Source organism: Aquarana catesbeiana, linkage group LG05 (genome assembly GCF_042186555.1).
Source record: "Aquarana catesbeiana isolate 2022-GZ linkage group LG05, ASM4218655v1, whole genome shotgun sequence".
Classification (NCBI taxonomy): Eukaryota; Metazoa; Chordata; class Amphibia; order Anura; family Ranidae; genus Aquarana; species Aquarana catesbeiana.
The window spans coordinates 576,170,099-576,187,063 of record NC_133328.1 but is presented as its reverse complement, the minus strand read 5'-3'; the positions used below and the strand labels follow the sequence as shown (position 1 = coordinate 576,187,063).

At 38.2% G+C, this 16,965-nt stretch overlaps 1 protein-coding gene across 3 annotated transcripts; it reads right to left on the bottom strand.

Moving 5' to 3' along the window:
- Positions 1-1,170: 1,170 nt before the first annotated feature.
- Positions 1,171-16,525, bottom strand: OSR2 (odd-skipped related transciption factor 2). Of its 3 annotated transcripts, none has more exons than XM_073632033.1 (4): positions 16,141-16,525; positions 7,057-7,803; positions 4,147-4,246; positions 1,171-1,733 (listed from the first exon to the last, which is right to left on the bottom strand). In XM_073632033.1, exons 2-4 carry the CDS (start codon positions 7,710-7,712, stop codon positions 1,551-1,553), a joined length of 939 nt encoding a protein of 312 aa, XP_073488134.1. In that variant the 5' UTR covers positions 7,713-7,803; positions 16,141-16,525; the 3' UTR covers positions 1,171-1,550. The 3 variants fall into 3 exon arrangements, with proteins under 3 accessions (XP_073488134.1, XP_073488133.1, XP_073488135.1); XM_073632032.1 differs by having other exon boundaries at positions 16,137-16,524; XM_073632034.1 differs by having other exon boundaries at positions 1,173-1,651; positions 16,137-16,517.
- Between the last annotated feature and the right edge of the window lie 440 nt (positions 16,526-16,965).

The window sequence follows — 16,965 nt, the reverse complement described above, 5'->3', positions numbered from 1 at the left end:
AATCTCATCAACGACCAGCTTCTGTAGCCAATGGCTACAGCAGTGATCTGCGTAGCATTTTGACAGGGGAGGAGTCCCCGCCCTGCTGCTTGAATGAAACAAAACTCAATGTGTATACTCTGCCTGCCTGTTTGTCCCTGTGAAATCGCTCCATCTGTAGCTAAGGCAGAGGGATTTCACTCCCATCGCTAGCAATTGAAACTTGGTAAGGTCCAGGCCATGGACAGAGTGACTTTGCACTGTGTTTGCTACAGGGAGGGAGAGAGCAAATTCATATGGACAGACAGGCAGCCTCTTGAGTGATCCTTGCTAGTGGTGATTTCGACAAATCGCCAGCGCCAGGATTGCTAGGGTCTGACATCAGCCTAACAGCTTTTGTCCCTAAATAGTAACATAAAAATAGGGATTGATTTACTAAAACTGAAGAGTGTAAAATCTGGTGCAGCTCTGCATAGAAACCAATCAGCTTCTCATTTCTGCTTGTTCAATTAAAGCGTTTGTTACCCCAAAATGACATATTCCTGATATGTGCCTGCTGTACTATGTACTTGTATGAGAAAGTATCCTGCTCTCTTTGTATTGTTCCTTTATGTGAAATCCCTGAAGATCCTGGCAGTCCCTCTGCTTTCCTTGAAAAACTGACCACACTAAGCAGGAGAGCACAGCGTGGTTAGTTTTCTAGCTATGTTGGGAACTCAGCCTCCTCTCCTCCAATGATTGGACTTCTCCTGACACACACCCCCTGCACAGCCATTCACTAGGAAGCTCAATGTGCAGCTGTTTCTCCTCCCCCAGCTCTTATGCTGAGAACAGAGGGAATGTGATCTGTGATCACTTATAAAAAAAGAAGAAAAAAGATATTCATAATGTTTTTTCTTATATCTATACACAAATGTTTTGCCTTTCATTCCTATTTTAAACTAAATGGGTTGTTTTACAAGGTGATCCTTTACAATCACTTGACAATAAAACCTGGAAGCGGATTCATTTCTCTATAGAGCTCCGCCAGATTTTGCACTCTTCAGTTCTAGTAAATCAACCCCTCAGCCTTTTATTAGTTTCTCTCTAGTGGCAGAATCACCCACCTGACATCAATTTCAAGGAATAGCCACTGATATTTAATGCTCAGAGGAACTTTCTACAAATACATGGGAACATAAATTGAAAAAAATTATATTTTTATTTTTGACTTACAGTTTTAAGGCATTTTCTCGAAAAAAAAAAAAAAAACTCTGTACCACTGTGCATCAAAACTGAACAATATTAATAAAAAACACAATAGTACTTATATACACAGCTCTAAAATGAGCTTTTTATCTGTACAAAAGGCGAGAGCAGGCTTCAATCTGGCTGTATTGTTGATCAGAAAAGTCCAGTCCGCTAAGCAAGTCCAGGCAAAAAGTTCCCGTTTGTCCTATCCCCGGCACTGCATGCCCGGCGCAGGAGTTGGGGCAGAGTAGGTGATGGGGCGGGGCTCTTGTTTCCGACTTAAGTAGGTGGGAGGAGCTCTTGTCCGACTCAAGTAGGTGGGCGGGGCTCTGTGTCCGACTCTAGTAGTCTTGCCTTGGGCTGTGTGTCAGACTGTGCCTTCGCAGGTCGCAGTTTCTCCTGAATACTTTGCCGCACTGCTCACAATTGTAGGGCTTGATGTCTGTATGGGTAAGAAGGTGAGTTTTCAGATTACTTCTCTGATTAAATGTCCTTCCACATGTGGGGCATTTGTGGGGTGATTCCTGTTCAGATTTGAAGCAAGCAAAGGATTAATCCTTTACACGTCTCTCCTTTTCTTTTTTTTAATTAATTAAAATGTTATTAATTTCAATGGTGTTTTAGGAAAATAAAGACTAGGTGCTACAAATAAAGTAGACACCATGTTACCCTTTAATTATAAATATATCGCATGAAATAAAGTATTTCATGTGTTATACCTAAGGGACTACGGGATGGGCCAGAACCAAAAAATAATAATAATAATAACTTTGCCAAAACAAGTCTGAGATACTGGTAAATAAATATAATAAATATAATTCCATAATAAAATTACAATTTAATCTATGGAAGGGCATATTATTGCAGTAGTAAGGATATTCTATATGAAAAGACATTTATGGTGGGGTACAAGTTGACGCAAATAAATCTGAGTTTAATCATATTGTATTTTACAGTTTCAAGGAAGTAACATCAAGCATTAAATTTTTTGTCAATAACTTAACTAGTCAGTAGCTTACAGATATACAGCAACAGCTTTGAGTTTAAGGTAATATAAGAGAAAATTATAAATATATATAGATATATATATCTATATATATATATACATAGATATATATCTATCTATCTATCTATATATAGATATTATTATTATTATACAGGATTTATATAGCGCCAACAGTTTACACAGTGTTTTACAATATATATATATATATATATATATATATATATATATATATATATATATATATACATTTTTTAATTATTATAGACATTATTATAGATTATTATTTTGGATTATTATTTTTATAGACTTGAAAGTATTTTAAAGTCTTTTGGTAAAAAATAAAGTATTATAGCCATAGCAGCCAATTAGGAAAGCATGCTCCCTGATTGATTGCTATAGGTCACTAGTGGTGAACCTTGGCACCCCAAGATGTTTTGGAACTACATTTCCCATGATGCTCAACTACACTGAAGAATGAATGAGCATCATGGGAAATGTAGTTCCAAAACATCTGGGGTACCAAGTTTCGCCATCACTGTTATAGGTGAACTGTCAGTGAGTCCTTCTGAAGTGTATTTAAGCCTTAATGTTAAAACCCAACAACACATAGATAGGAACACTCACATCTAAGCTCACTGGATGACCCAAGCTAGTTTTAGTCAATTCAGCCCAGAATTGTTTATTTTTTTCTATAACAGCCCTTCCTTTGTAATGGTGGCTCCTACTAGTGCTGACCCAGTGGAGCCACCACTGTGAGCGTACTCCCCACCTTCCCAAAGGTCTTACATTACTACAACTAGCTGCTCTGTGCACCTACACAAAGGGGCTGGAACTAAATAGGACCTGCGATCCGCCCACTTCCCCACACGTCTGCTATGATTGACCAATGCATGCATAAGCCCTGATAGGAGATGTAGACCCACCTTTGGGTATGAAAAAGAGAGAGAGGATGCACGCTCGCAACTATAGGTTAGGGAGAAAGGCTGCGCCCTCTAGGTGTGTTATTATAAGAAAATACATTTATAAATTAGCTATTTTAAAAAAACAGCACAGTGGCTGTTAGTGGTTAGCTCTTCTGCCTAGCAGCACTAGGATTGGAAACCCAACCATGGCACTACCTGCCTGGAGTTTGCATGTCCTCCTTGTGCCTGTGTGGGTTTCCTCCGGGTACTCCAGTTTTCCCCCACACTCCAAAGAGATGCTGGTAGGTTAACTGGCTCCTGTCTAAATTGGCTCTAGTATAAGTATGCAAGTGAGTTAAAGCAGTGTTCCGCCCCAAAAAAACAAACTAAAAGCCAACAGCTACACATACTGCAGCTGCTGGCTTTTAACAATAGGACACTTACCTGTCCTGGAGTCCAGCGATGTCGGCACCGCAGCTGATGTTTCCATCAGCTGTCAGGTGCTGCTGCCGCCATTGCGGGTAAGGGAACCCGGCAGTGTAGCCTTACGGCTTTACGCCGGGAACCCTACTGTGCATGCGCTAGGCCCCGTTCCTCACTGGTCCGACGACAGGGAGAGGAGGAGGGAGAAGGAGGGAGCCCCGCGGTGATGTCACGGCCGCGGCCCGAATTCCCAGAAGTGGGAACAGAATACCTGTCAAAGACAAATATCCTGTCCCCCCCCCCCCCCAAAAGGTGCCAATTGTGACACCGGAGGGGGAGAGGAGACAAATGAGCGGAAGTTCCACTTTTGGGTGGAACTGCTTCGATTTACTTAGATTGTAAGCTTCTTACAATCAGGGCAGGGACTGATGTGAATGTATAATATACCAGTATATGTAAAGCACTGTGAAAATTGATGGCGCTATATAAGTACCAATAATAAATAAACATGGTATTATTAAAGATATTAAATGCATATAAATAGAGAACATAACTTTGGCGCAAGTATTCATTACTACTTTAAGGCCCTGTGCAGGCCATTCTCACCTGCATGTGTAGGGTTTTATGCACTGCCAGAGTCCTTGATTGACAGAATCCCTTCCCACATTCTTGACACTTGAAGGGTTTTTCTTTGGAATGGATATATCTGAAGGGGGGGAGGGGAATAAAAGAAATCAGTAATTAAAAAGTAAGTTTAAACAATGCGGAGAAGAGTCACATCAATGGATTGCATTAACCTCAGATAGCCCGATGTGTCATTATGATAGCGCTTAGCAGAATAGGCCACTTGAAAACAGATTGGTGATTCTGATCAATGACTGATTGCACTCTCAGTGCAGGAGGTAAACAGTATACATTGTACTGCTATCTGCCACAAGCACAGCGACCTTGCAAGGCCTTATCTCCAGAGCTCCTGTAAATACATTGTCTGGGAGCTTGCTGAAACAATTTCACTTCAGGGGCTATAAAACCTGGGCCCCGTGCATAAATCAGCCTATAATATTGGATATGTATTTACATAGGAAAGATTTATCGCACGTATGAACGCACAAGCATGAAACTCCGCCCACCTGAACCATATCATAATTCACAGTAGGGGGAAGTACATTGACTGACTCTTTACTGGAAGAAGAGGAACAAGAACCATCGCTGTAGGCTGGAAATTCAGGACGATCAATGGTCCAAAAGTCATCCTTGGTTATTTCTAAGAAGACCGGTCAGTGAGTGATTTATGAAAACTGAAGCAAATATGGAACGGTTGCCCATAGCTAAAAATCAGGTTCCATGTTAAAGTCTCAAACCTGCACTCATGGGCCATGAACTGCCAAGAAGGCTACACATACCCTATATGTTGAGTGGGAAGGTGGTCGATTCGACACCATGCATACGTACAAAATGTTTTCTAACATTGGGTAAAGAGTAGGTCCATGCTCCTTCAGAAAAAATTAAAAGTCAGCAGATACAAACACTGTAGCTGATGACTTTTAATATTAGGCCGTTTACCTGTCCTGGAATCCAGTAGCGTCTTCACCCCAGCCAATTTTTCCATTGGCTCTCGGGTGCTGACGCTGCCATTGCGTGTAAGGGAAACTGGCAGTCTTGCAGCTTCACAGCCAGTTCCTTATAGCGCATGCGTGAAGTATGAATGGCCCGGCGGTGGAGGAAGGAGGAGGGGGCCAACTTCTGGGTAATCTCACCGCTGTCAAAACCAGGTATCCCCTCCCCCCAGAAAGGTGCCAAATGTGGCTTTAGAGGGGGGAGGAGGCAGATAAGCGGAGTTTCACCTTTTGGGTGGAGCTCTGCTTTAAGGTTACTGCACTAGCAAACGTGCCACAGACATGAATAAAGTGTTGTACCAAACTTTATACAGATTTAGATGCTGCACAAAAATTGTTGGTTACATTCATCTCTTAATTTTACATGAATATTCATAAAGAAGGCTGATTTACTAAAGGCAAACATACTTTGCAAAGGAAGTTGCACTTTGCAAGTGAATTTTCCCCAGAGTTTACTGAATGAAGTTAAAAAAAAAAATTACTTTGCAAAAAATACCCAATCACGAGCATGGAAAAGAAAAAAAAAAAAGCAATTTGTTTGCCCATGATTGGATGATGGTTGTCAGCTGAGCTTCACCTCATTCACTGAGCTCTGGTGGAAATTTCCCTGCAAAGTACATCTCACCTTGCAAAATGAACAGTCTATTTGCCTTTAGTAAATCAATCCCATGGTGACCTTTGGATAAGGGCAAAACCATCTTTTACTCCATTTTTCATAAATCAGCTACTTAGCCATATTCATATAATATTACAGCCTGTTTTAAAAGAAGGAAAGATGCCATCTCTTGGTGGCACCGATAATCAAGGTCCAACGATCACCAATAACATTTAAAATAAATGGACTGGATACAGAAAAACAAAACTGCAAAAGTGAGGTAAAACTCTGCAAGCTCAGAAGAAAAAAATTGCAGGTGTAGCCTTAGTCTCAGTGTGCCAGGTCATGTTTGCTGGGACTTGTAGTTCCATATTAATTGTACAGTTATAGGTTGTGCAAGCCAGTCCAGTGATCTCTGAAGGCAGATATAGTTTACTAGTGATCAATCATACCAGTTAATAAGGCAGTGCAAAAAAAAAACTGAAATAATGTACTAAGCGCTGTTACATTCACTGAAATAAATTCTGTGCAACATACATATTGATTTGCGGCATTTTCATTTCTACTGTATTTATTAAACCACTGTTTGTCTAGCTTTTGTTTCTTTCAATAATCCTTCCTAACATGCAAAAATATTTTTTTCCCATGACCACATACGTCCTCCCAACCCCCCCCCCCCCCCCAAAAAAAAGACAACCAACTAGAATAAATTAGAATATACTGGGGCTGGTTCACTAAAGGAGTTGAGAATCTTTACACAACACATTGTGTGAATATTTACCGTACTTCAATTATCAAGTCATGTGAAAATTCCTGGTTACTTATTGCTTGTGACTGGATAATGGACAATTAATTGTGTGAAGGTTTTCAACTCCTTTAGTAAATCATCCCAAATGTTTTTCAGAAATGTTAAAACACTGTTGGTCTGCAGTTACAAATGAAATTGAGTCCATCATGCTTAGAAGCCTAAAGATAACAAGGATTGCTCATATACCATCCCCACAGCATTTCCAATTTCTTTGTCATTACTGTATCCCATAGTGGGTCAACTAGGCCTACTGATTGGAAAACTGGACAACTGAGATATTAGTGGGTTGTGGGTTTTGTTCATATCTGTGACCTTTTAATACACATCTGTAAATAAGATTTTAATTCTGTTCATCTGTACACTCAGTTCCCTAAAACTAAATTCTGATTGGTTCCCAATTTTGTCATGTTTTCTGTATTATTATGTAAGCCATTATATATGGAAATCCATGTATCTACTACAGAACCTGGCATTATTGTATAGTGTAAAGCTCCTACCTGTGGTCTCTCAGGTGGTCCTGTCTCCTGAAGGCTTTGTGGCATATATCACATGTGTAAGGCCTTTCATCTGTATGGGTCCTTTCATGGATGAGCAAGTTGTAGGACTTAGTAAAATGTCTTCCACAAAACTTGCAGATAAACTCTTTTTTGGTTTTTGATGGTAACCTCCCTCGGGAAGGTTTCCTGTCTGGGGACAATTTGCTGATCTCCGATATGGAGCTTCCAAGCCCTGGGCTGAGCTTGGCCAGATCACCTATCTTGGGTGGGTCCTCCTGGGTTGCAGCAATGGCCAAATTGGCAAAGTCAAATCTGGGCCTGTCCTTGTGCAAAGCTGGGATGACATGAGCAATGGTTCCTTGTTTGGGATGAAAGAGATGAGTGGCAAAGGGTAAGGCAGGGAAAGAAAATCTGGCGTCCATCAGGCCTTGAGCAGCTGCCATCTCAGTAATGGTGGACCTGGTGATGCCGTGCAGATTGGGGTAGCCCAAAGTCCAATGATTCATGTGCATTGTCTGTACAGCACTGAGTCCATAAAGTCCCTGCAGATGGTCTACAGCTGCTGGGAAGGTGTTGACGGCCTGCAGAAATGAGTAGTTTGTCAGTTGCAAGGAAGGATGCACAGGGATGGGGGCTGGAAGGGCTTTGCTACCCATATTGCCAAACTTCTCAAATCACACTAGCCAGCACTTTGCTCTTGGCACTGGATCCGCTCCAGTATAACGATAGGCCCACCACGTTCAACTCCTGTAGGCAAGAGAAGAAAACAGGAGGGAAAATTGTATTTATTCTCAATGTGCATTTAATTTCCTTATGTATTTTTTAAGAGTCAAAGCAAAGTGATTCAAGACATGGGAAGAATTCATTTGGCCACAGTAACAGTGAGCACTGATCTTCGGAACAATGTTTTCCAAAGGACTTCACCTCTCCTAATTAGAACCAAAAGGACTAAGCAGCCTCTGCTATTTGGGCTCACAGCATGAGAGTGAAGAGCTTTAAGAAACTGTGCCAGGCACCAATAAGATTATTTGTAAAGGGGAAGTCTATAAAACCAGCAACTACTCTCTACATAAAGCTCAGTCAACTACCACTACTGCTCCAGCTGTTGTGGTACTACACGTACCAGCATGGATGTGCATGCTGACAATTGTAGTACCACCACACCAAATGTTTCTAATGTATTATCCCTGCAGTGAACTATGATCACTGATAATGTGATGTGAAAAGGAGTGGGTCACATTTATCACAATCATAAAAGAAATAAATTATGGGAATATAAAGAGGTTGCCATCGTTAACATGTCTAAAAAATGCAAGTTGCCTGGTTGTCACACTGATCCAGTTTTTTCAGAACTTTCCATGTCACTGTAGGTAATTTAATAAAGGAATAGAGACTGGAAAAATGTCACACTTGCAAAGTGAATGTTAGTAAATCAGGTGAACCGGCGTTCACTTTGAATACCAATTCAAGCGCAAGGTAAATAAAAAATAATACTTTTGCTAACACAGGATTGATTGCTTAAGTGAACACAGCTTCACCATATTTACTAAAATGTACCTTGCTAAGTGAAAAGCCTCTACTCCTTTAGAAAATCAATACCTTTGAGCCCTGACAGCAATGCAGTTCATAATTACTGACTTCCCTGACATTTAGCTGCTGCATGCTTGATCCATGTGAGTCGGTATTGAAGCCAGAGACAGCCAGGCAACTAGAAGAAGGAGCTCAGCAACAACAGACATCATATTTCTTTCTGTACAGATTTGTTTCTACTAACACAAAGCTAACAGATTTAAATTTGCATTCTGTTTTTTTCTGTGCAGCCAAAACAGCCAGGTCTTGATAAAGATGTGTGGTTGTAGCCAAATGGAATTTTATGATAGTTCAAAGGGCAGCAAGTGATGCTGTACTTACCAACAACCAATCAAATATCATCTGTCAACAGAAAGGTGAAAGGAAACCAAAAGGTGATTTTTAATTGGTTGCTGTTATGTATTTTGCTTTATTATTATGTATTTTCAACAATGTGCAGAGAACAGTACAGGCATACCCCACTTTTAAGTACACAATGGGTTTTTTTTTTACTAAAGCTGGAAAGTGCAAAATAAGGCTCCCTTCTGCATAGAAACCAATGAGCTTCTAACCCCAGATTGTTTAATTATGCTTTGGTAATAAAACCTGGAAGCTCATTGGTTTCTATGCAGAAGTGAGCCTGATTTTGCACTTTCTAGCTTTAGTAAATAAACCCCATTGTGTACTTAAAAGTGGGGTATGCCTGTAATCAATAGCAACCAGTCTACAGTCATCTTTATTTGCCCTGACTCTTATGAGGGTTAGAATTGGTTTGCTGTGAGTTTGTGTGCTTTGCATATCATTGCTTTTCTTTGCAGTTTCCTCATCACTTCTTTTGGACCTAACTAAAATCCCAAACAATGTTTTTAGCTTCATCAGCTATCATCTATAAGTTACAAAGCAACACCCCTCTATGTAATAACAATGAAAAGAGGGGGAGGTGTTTGTAATACAAATTGGGAGAGCAGCAAAGGGTGAAAACAGCGCTCCCCAATTGGGGATACAGTACACGTTGTCACCCTAGTACAAGAAGTATGTTATTAGCGGGACCTCCAGGTGAAAATAAAGGGGGATAAAAAGCCTGAAAAAGAAACCTGCAGCCACCATATAAAAGGTTTGTTAAGCCTTAAAATGTTTTGGGGTTTAGAGATGCTTTAAACCCGCTCTTTGACTGGATTATAAAATAACACTAACCATAGACATAGAACTGACCAAACACTTAAGGGTTGATTTACTAAAACTAGAGAGTGCAAAATATGATGCATGGCGGTCAATCAGCATCAAATTTCAGCTTGTTCAATTAAGCTTTGACAAAAAAATTGTCTTCTATGCAGAGCTGCACCAGATTTTGCACTCTCTAGTTTTAGTAAATCAACACGGGTATCTCTATACTACTAAGCTCTAGCAGACTGCATAAGGGTTGTTTAGATAGGCCCTCACACTACCTACAAGTTGATAAATTTAAAGGACATAAAAAACGTATATAACACACACATTGTACAATCACATTGTACTGTATGTGACTGCTAAGGGAGCACTCAAACCTGTAACTAATTTCTCTAAAATTGTTTCATAAACTGGAAAAAAATCATTTGGAAAATATGAATGTGAAATATGTTAGATATTACTGTAACAAAGCCTCCAGGGGAAGGAAATCTGTAATCAGATTTGATCATTTAATGATCATAAGATGGGAAAGCAGACATGTGAAAAGTCTGTCCAATAGATATTGGATGTAAAATTACAGTTTTACAGAGCAGATATTCTGGCAATGTGTGTGTAAGAAAGATGGACCATACAAGCTTTCTTTCTAAGACAAATGAATGCTTGATTCAAAATAAAAATCTTCTCTATATCACTATGCTATGTCTGCAGGTAGCCTTAGCTAGGCTCTGCTTCATTAACCTGTGAGCTCAGTTTGCAAATATCTACATTTGCAGCCACTTATAATACAAAAAGCAAAAAAAAAAAAACAAAAAAAAAACCAAGGTTTTCTTTTATCTCAGGAACCTTGGGTAACTTGTACCCTTCAGCCAACCACTCATTCCCAGTATTTTAGAGCTTTTTGTTTCTTTTTGACAGTTACCTGTCTGATTAGTTTGTAAAGAACTGGTAAGACTGCAATTGTTCAATCGTTTACAGTCTCTGTTGGTATATGTGAAGCTCATCAGAAAAGCTTGTAATGACCCTGGTATTGTATTCTCTAATAACAATAATAAAAATAACGTGTTCTCTAATATGTAATATATTTAATCTATGGCATGGTGATGGCTATAGTAATATACAATACAGTTGCAGAGAGCCCATATTCTGAAGCTGAAGGAAAGCCATATATTGCTCCTCTAAAGAAAACAAGGGTGTTTTTTTTACATGTCCCCCTGCACCTGGTTTGGTATTCAGAGTGAACACAGCTTCAGTTTGCGAAGTGAACATTCTTTACACCTTTAGTAAATTAGCCCCATTGAAAACAGTGATGATCAATGACTGGATATTTTCACAGAACAAGGGTTAAAATCTACACAAGCAGAGGGGAAGGAGGAGGGGAAATCAAGACCATCTATTTGTCTTTTTCCACCAAAAACTCATTCATCAAGACAATCTAGGAAGATAGAAGACACACTTTTCCTCCAGCATTACAGGTTCTAAATAAACCCACTTTACAGCCAGATCTCTTCCAGATGGTCCATAGAGAAGCCACACAGGAGGCCCAACCACTGGATCAATTGCCTCCTTGTCACCTCCAAGGGACCCTGACCTCAGCTCCTCTCAACTAGAAGACTTTATAAACCTTTGCCATTTGTGTTATTACAATGCAGGGTATAGATAAGCTGTGGTTACTAGCATGCCATGACAATCTGAGGCTGATTTACTAAAGAAGTTGAGAATGTTCACTCAAAAAAGAGAAGATTATCTTTGAGTATCTAACAATGAGATAGGCAAATTCCTGTTTATTTCATCTACACATAACTGGATAATAGAATTCAATCTTATTATTTTTATTATTATTATTTTTAGAGTGAGCATTCTCAACTCCTTTAAATCAGCCTCAATGTCTCTGGGCACTGTACTCTAGTATTAATTTAATTAAGCTTTGAACTAGAATAGCTGAAGATCCAATAGTTGTTCAAGCTTTGTGTAAAGCAAGGAAGATGTAGTTCTACAACATAAAAATCTATTTACTCCTTATACAATCAGGTCCAATCATTTTCCAAAGCCATTTTTCCAAATCAAAGAGCAAACAACTACAGATAGGAAATAATGGAGTGTGCATGTAGTAGCCATTAATCGCTATTGGTAGTATATACCAATATTCACTGTTGGTAGTGACTGCATGTATAGTGATCACTGGTGATTCATGATGGAGATTTTAGTAGCCTGATCACACGATCAACATTTGGTGAATGTTTGCTTATACTATGGAATTCAGGGAGGTTATATTCACACAATCCTATTTAGAAGATTTAAAAAGTAACACGATTTTGTCTTGCACCTGATAGGATAATTTGTTTGCAAAATGAACAGCTTCTACTCTATTAGCAAATCAACCCAAATGCCTGGATCTTCTAGTGCCACAGCAGCCAGAACAAAACCTGATATCCCACTGCCTAAATCTAATATAGAACCCAGTTCTGCAGGAGTTCAGTTCATTAAAGTTGTCTACAACTGATAGAAAGCCAGAGACCTGAAGTTGGAAAGCAGCTGAGATCAGCAGTTTTATGAAGCCATCCTCTGTGACTTGTAGTTTCACTACAGCCTGGATACAGGAACCAATGATATTTGTAGCTTCACAGCAATTGGACACCAACAGTTTTTTTTGTTTTTTAAATGCATTGTCTTTTTAACACTTTTTGTTTGTTATAAGTACATGATAATCACACGAGAGGGCTGCTACCAGTTACAGCACCAACTGGTTTATAGAACGTTACAGAACGTTACATTGTAGTGTGGCCCAGTATAAGATAACACGATTTGTATGGCTAAGAACCTTCAAATATTTCATTAAGAATTCTTAACAAGTAAATTGTGGAAATAAAACCAATCACACGTCAGGAAAGGTGTGCACATGTATACAACTGAAACAAATAATAAAAAACAGCTCAAAATATATGTACAGCTATCTGCTTATCTGGGCTGATAATATGCTATTTGGGTGCGCATCGGTGTGCAATGTAATACTCAACAGGTTTTCATTTAAACTGTAGTTATTTAGTTATTTAGTTATTTTCTACACATAGTGTGTATATATATATATATATATATATATATATATATATATATATATATATATATATATATATATATATATATATATATCGTGAGTTTTTTTCTATTTTCAGTTAGTTGCTCTCTCACGATATATATATATATATATATATATATATATATATATATATATATATATATATATATATATATATATATCAGTAATGTCGTTTTGATATATACAGTTATTTGAAGTTACAAATTCCTCGGATCGTTCATTTCCCATTCCACCATTCCAGCGATTTAATCTTGCTGATAATTTATACTTATGCTGAACAAGATCAAATAATTCGATAGCTTTGCTTTCACTTGATGTCACATTAGGTTACAAAATCGCCTATAGACATAATAGGACAGTGGTATTAGGTTTGGATGAGCAAATGATAAGATTTGTACGGTTTGTGGATAACGTCCAGTAAGATTATGGCACCCTCTGCTAATCATGATCGATGATTATTTGAGGGAGAAGCTGCCTGATCCAATTCCTTCCCCTCCACTACAACACATACCAAGTGACCTTCATCAATTGCACAATACAACACACTACTCTGAGATCTATAGGAACATATATGTATTACCACCTGCTGGGCTAATGGTCCCTACACTCACTCCTTGCAATCTGTATACAGACAAATGAATGGAAAATTAAATAACAGGATACAAAGTGACATCTAAATGTGTACAAGTAAATTGTGACTAGACTTCACTGACTAACCCCTAGATAAATCACTCCTGTATTCCCAAATTGTTATATATTATATATCCATTGAACATGTAAATAATTACATGTCCGTGTACCCTTTGCTAAGATCCACGTTGCAACCTACAAATGTGTATATATTTCCTATGTACACATAATATTACTTGATGATTACCCATTATCGCTAATAATAATACTAATATATATATATATATATATATATATATATATATATATATATATATATATATATATATATATATATATATATATATATTAGTATTATTATGTGTACATAGGAAATATATATATATATATATATATATATATATATATATATACACACACACACACACACACACACACATATATATATATATATATATATACACACACACACACACATATATATATATATATATATATATATATATATATATATATATATATATATATATATGTGTGTGTGTGTGTATCTGTATCTACAAACTGTCTCAGTTTGTTTATATATTGTATTCGTCTTATTTTTGTGATTTTATGATAGTTTTGTGCTAGTTTACTGTAGTAGCCAGAGCTAGGTTTTATTTATACCCCTGTAGACATCAAGTTTACTGAACTGTGATTTGCAATGACTTACTGTTAGCAGATTCAGAAATAATAAGGTTGATTCACTACAGGAGTGGAGGCTTTTATCAGAATTTATCAAAGTTCTCTTAGCTTGTAGTAAATAAGGTAAAGCTTATTTATTAAAGTAAAAATACATTTTTGCAAAGTGAACTCTCTACACTTCCTTTAGTAGGTCAATTCTATCGATTCGTTTGTATTACTGGAAACATGTATGGCGGTTTATTTTTCAACTCGGACTAATAATAATCCAATATGATATTAATATAGTAAAGCAAATTCAGTGCAATATATCTAAAACTCTTTACTGATATTACAGTTAAAAGGTGTTTATCGAAATGCAATGTAAACAAGTAAAGTGGATGTAGTTTCACGCACAGGTATTTAATTAATATATTTTGTAGTATTTAGCAAAACAAACCCCACTATGTTTTAGGTAAATAATATAAGACAAGTTACATTGTATCATCATGTGTTTTGCACTTTGTGATTCTGTTTTTAAACAAATGCAAGTAAACTCGTCACATTATTTCTAGACGTTCAACGATCAATATTAATAAATAATCATTTAAATTAAATAAATACATTTTTTATTAATGTTATTATTATTTTCTTTACTACTACTACTACTACTACACACACACACACATACATACATATATATATATATATAACAAAAAGTACTATATTATCAATAATATTAGTATTTTTGCTTAGTAGCAGTAATAGTAGTATTTTAATTCTAGATACGTTTTTAGGAAGAACAGCTAATCTGTCAATTAAGCCAATTTTAACACTGCACACGGGAGGTCATTTTCTAGAGGGGCAAATGTCGCCAACCTGTGCCACTGCGAAGTCAACTGAAGTTCAGGTGATTAGCAAGACACAGGTACAAAGCCAGCGCCTCCCTGGATTTATTTGGACATTGCAACAAAGCGCTAAGTAATCTAATTTATTGTAATTATCATGCTTAATCGTTAACCCTTGCTGTGCTTTTTTTTTTTAGGCGATAGCAAAGGGTTGCAGGATTCCACAGTGACTGCAATCCACATTTTACAATGTCTGGAACTGTGTTAATTAGATAAATTATAGCAAATTGAAAAAGGAGGACTCTATGTGGGAGATTTACTAAAACTGGAGAGTGCAAAATCTGGTGCAGCTGTGCATGGTAGCCAATCAGCTTCCAGTTTTTATTGTCAAACTTAATTGAACAAGCTGAAGTTCGAAGCTGATTGGCTACCATGCATCAGATTTTGCACTCTCCAGTTTTAGTAAATCAACCCCTGTGTTTTTTATTTTATTTTACATACAGTAGTAAATGGTACTAGCACCAGGTTCTGAGTGCTCCAGTTTTAGTAAATCAACCCCTAATTGTTGTATTTTATTTTAAATAGAGAAGTAAATGGTACCAGCACCAGATTCTGAGTGCTCCGGTTTTAGTAAATGAACCCCTCTTTTTTATTTTGCATACAGTAATAAATGGTACTAGCACCAGATTCTGAGTGCTCCAGTTTTAGTAAAGCAACCTCTTTGTTAAATTATTATTACTATTTTACATATAGAAGTAAATGGTACTATCCCCACATTCTAAATGCTTCAGTTTTAGTAAATGAACCCCCTTTTTGCTATTATTATTTTACATACAGAAGTAAATGGTACTAGCCTCAAATTCTGAGTGCTCCAGTTTTAGTAAATGGCCCCTCTTGCAAGCAGCCTGGCTATAAGTGCATTGCTCCAGATTTGCTCCAGAGCCCCCTAATCATTTCTCTTTCTGATGTGCAATGCACTTGATCATAAATTGCATGCTAGTTTCAGCAGAGTGAAGTATGTTGGTGTAATCAGAGCATGTCATGTTCTTTCCTTCCCTCCCACACACACACTGGAGCTCGCAGAGTCTCATCATTCCCAGTCACTAGTGACTTACCTACCACAGCTTGCAGCTCCCCACAGCTCCTTCACTGCACAATCTCCAAATCAGATCCTAAGTCTCTCTGCCTTGGCATTTAGATCCACGCATTTGGTCCACCACGTGAAGTCAGTATAAGTCCTCCATGTGTCCCTAGAAGAAGGTTCAGGCTTGGATTGCAGGAGTTGTTTGCTGTGCAGAAAGTCAGACAAAAGTTTAGGAAGCCAGTCCTGGGAGGCTTGTAGTTGCAGCAGTCCTGTGCTCACTGATCCCCCCCTCTCCCTGCTCTCTTCTGCTTTCACTCTTCCTAAGTTTGGGGCAAGTCTGAGATCAGCCTGGAAGATCCATCACATTTCAGCCCTGAGTGGCTTTGCTCACTGAGCCACGCCCTCCAGCTGCAAACATCTCCCCGGCTACTCCCACTTGTAGAACGTTCACAAGTTGTAACATTCTGTCCCCGCCCCTAGTACAAGCGCTGGACACGCCCCCTTCCACTCTGCAGCTTCTCTAATGGCCCGTTGTGTTTACTTCTGTTTGGATAGCAACTGGATCTTAAAGGGACCGCTCCTTTTTTTTTCTCACCGCACAACCTAAAGTGGCCTTTGCATTGGGAAATACACCTCCCCGCTGGTAGAAAAAAATCCCCCTTCTCAATAACACCGATCACTAGTTGGCTGGCTATTTATAACCGATTCTGTGCCATGCCAACTATAATATCAGAGAAGGGAGTATATTTTGAGAAGGATGTTTTATGGAGTGCTGGGTTCGGAATGACTTTTAGTTCCTTGGAGTCAAAACATTAAACTGGAGGTCTGTAATTTTTCACTTCTTTATTAGATAGAAGTCA

Excerpts from the sequence above, each read along its gene's own strand:
- OSR2 (XM_073632033.1), bottom strand. The coding sequence starts at position 7,712 with ATGGGTAGCAAAGCCCTTCCAGCCCCCATCCCTGTGCATCCTTCCTTG. Across the intron at positions 4,247-7,056 it reads GACCACCTGAGAGACCACAG|ATATATCCATTCCAAAGAAA; the intron begins GTAGGAGCTTTA and ends CCCCCCCTTCAG. Across the intron at positions 1,734-4,146 it reads ATAAAACCCTACACATGCAG|GAATCACCCCACAAATGCCC; the intron begins GTGAGAATGGCC and ends AAATCTGAACAG.